Raw genomic sequence first — 2,951 nt, forward strand, 5'->3', positions numbered from 1 at the left:
ACCCAATTGACCCTCCTTTATCCTCTCTAGAAGTGTAGACTATAAGGTAGTGTTGGCTAATTGGCCCACTACTAACTCTATCCACGCTCTGCTCATATCCTCTACGAATTCTTTCAATATCTGCTTTAAGCTATACAATTGTCCTGGACCTCTTCGACTTAGAGCCTCTGCTACCATGTTGGCTTTCACTGGATGATAAAGAATCTCATAATCATAATCCTTTACTAGCTCTAACCAACGTCTATGTCGCATGTTCAGATCCTTCTGCGTGAAAATGTACTTCAAACTTTTTATGATTGGTATAAATCTCGCACTTCTCCCCATACAGATAATGTCGCCACACCTTTTGTGTGAATACCAATGCCACCAACTTTGGGTCATGAGTAGGGTACCGCTACTCATATTCCTTCAACTGTCTTGAGGCATAGGAAATTACCTTACCAGCCAACATCAGGGCACAACCTAACCTCTGCCTCGACGCATCACAAAAAACCACAAACTTCTCCTGATTCGAAGGAAGACTAAGAACTGGAGCAGTAATCAACCACTGCTTCAACTCCTAGAAGTTGTTCTTGCATCTATCAGACGAAACAAACTTCAAGTTCTTGTGTGTCAACTTGGTTAATGGTGTTACAATCTTTGAGAATCCTTCCAAAAAATGTCGATAGTATCCTGCTAAACCCAGGAAACTCTTAATCTCTGAGGCACTCCTTGGCCTTGGCCAATCTCTCACAGTCTCAATCTTGGTCGGATCCACCATAATTCCATCCTTACGGACAATGTGACCAAGAAATGTCACCTGATGTAACCAGAACTTACACTTCTTAAACTTGGCATATAATCTATGCTCCGTCAATCTTTGTAGTACCAATCGAAGGTGTTTCTCATGCTTTGCCTCTGACTGAGAGTAGGCCAATAGATCCTCGATGAAGACAATCATAAGCTTGTCCAAATAATCTTTGAACACCCTGTTCATTAATTCCATAAAAGTTGTTGGGGCATTGGTCAATCCAAAGGACATGACCAGAAACTCATAATGCCCATACCTCGTGCGAAGGGTTGTCATCGGAATATCCTCATCTTTGATCCTCAGCTAGTGATAACTAGATCGAATATTAATCTTTAAGAACACCGTCCTACCCTGTAGCTAGTAAAATAAATCATTGATCCTTGGCAATGGATACTTGTTCTTGATAGTCAGCTTGTTCAATTCCCTATAGTCAATGCACATTCTCAACATCCCATCCTTCTTCTTTACAATAAGCACCGGTGCACCCCATGGCGAGAAGCTGGGTTTGATGAACCCCAAATCAAGTAACTCCTATAATTGGACCTTCAACTCCTTCAGTTCTGCCAGAGCCATTCTACACGGTGCTCTAGACACTAGTTCTGTCCTCGATGCCAACTCAATGACAAACTCAATCTCTCGATGCAGTGGTAACCTTGGTAGATCCTTTGGGAATACATCTAGGAACTCACAGACCAATCTGGTCTCCTCCGGTCGAACAGGTACATCCTTGGTGGTATCCTCCATACTAGCTAGAAATTCTATACAGCCTTCTTGCAATAGGTCTTTATCCTTTAATGTCGAAATCATAGGAACGCGAGGCCCGTTCACAACACCCATAAACACAAACGGGTCCTCTCCCTTGGGCTCAAAAGTCACCATCCTCCTCTTATAGTCTATGGTCATCCCATACTTGGCTAACCAATCCATGCCAAAAATCATATCAAAGTCCTCCATAGCTAGTTCAATTAGGTCTACTAAAAACTTCCTACTATCCACTTCTACTGGTAGAGATCTAATCCATCTCGTAGAAACCACCAATTCCCCAATAGGCAATAAGGTCCCAAACCCCACAATACATAAATCACAAGGTGTACATAGTCTATTAATCACTCTACTAGAAACAAATTAATGTGTAGAACCAGAATCAATCAATACAGTATAAGTAGAGCCAGCACTAGAAATCTGATCTGTCACTACCGAGAGACTAGCCTCAGCCTCTAACTGCGTCAGCGTGAACACTCAAGCTGGATTCAAACTGTCACCCTTCTTCTGTTCCTCTTTCTTCAATTGCGGGCAGTCTCTTTGGAAATGTTCCACTACCCCACAAAGGAAGCATGCCTTAGCACGAAATTCTCCCAAATGGCGTCTCTTGCACGTGGTGCACTCTGGATAACTTCTCCAGACCTCATTGCTGCCTTGGCCGCCAGCCTGAGCACCTCGACCCTTTCTATCTAGACAAGGAGTAGTAAAAGTATCTGAGTTCTTTCCTTTTCGGTCACTAGGGCCTCCGCCCCTACCAGATCCATAAATGGAGGTACCACTCTTCGAGCATCACGCCTAGCAATGCTTTCGTGCCAAATCTTGTCCTCTGCACCTTCAACAATAAGGGCCTTCTCAACTACCTGAGCATATGTAGTGACTCCAGGCACTGAGGTAATCCTAGCATCCCATGCTATCATGGGGTTCAGTCCCCGAACGAACCTCTCTTTCCTAGCAACATTGGTTGGCACCAAGCTAGATGCAAACTTAGCCAACCTATCAAACTTCAGGACATACTTAGTCACAGTCATGTTGCCCTTAACCAACCTAGTGAACTCATCTGCCTTTGTAGTCTGAACTGAGTCGTTATAGTACTTCTCATTGAATAAACCCTGGAACTCATCCCAACTCAATACAACAACATTTCGGGTCTAAGATATAACCTCCCAACTGATGCAGGTGTTATCACGTAACATATATGTGGCACATACAACTTTGCCATTGCCCACCACCCTCTTAAGTCAAGGATGGAGGTGATCATGCTCATCCACTAATCATCTTTAAGTGGGTCTAGACCTCCCTCAAAGGTTGGAGGGTATTGTTGTTATGATTGGTTAAATACAAAAAGATAAGTGTTAAAATACAAGCTAGGTATAAACACTTAGTGAATTTTACATAGTGA

General features: G+C 43.1%; 1 protein-coding gene across 1 annotated transcript; it reads right to left on the bottom strand.

The window, feature by feature from the left end:
* Positions 1 to 559: 559 nt before the first annotated feature.
* LOC133806625 (uncharacterized) lies at positions 560 to 2,580 on the bottom strand. The gene is made up of 2 exons (XM_062244717.1): positions 2,308 to 2,580; positions 560 to 799 (listed from the first exon to the last, which is right to left on the bottom strand). Exons 1-2 carry the CDS (start codon positions 2,578 to 2,580, stop codon positions 560 to 562), a joined length of 513 nt encoding a protein of 170 aa, XP_062100701.1.
* Positions 2,581 to 2,951: the final 371 nt, after the last annotated feature.

This window comes from Humulus lupulus, chromosome X, assembly GCF_963169125.1.
Source record: "Humulus lupulus chromosome X, drHumLupu1.1, whole genome shotgun sequence".
NCBI lineage: Eukaryota > Viridiplantae > Streptophyta > Magnoliopsida > Rosales > Cannabaceae > Humulus > Humulus lupulus.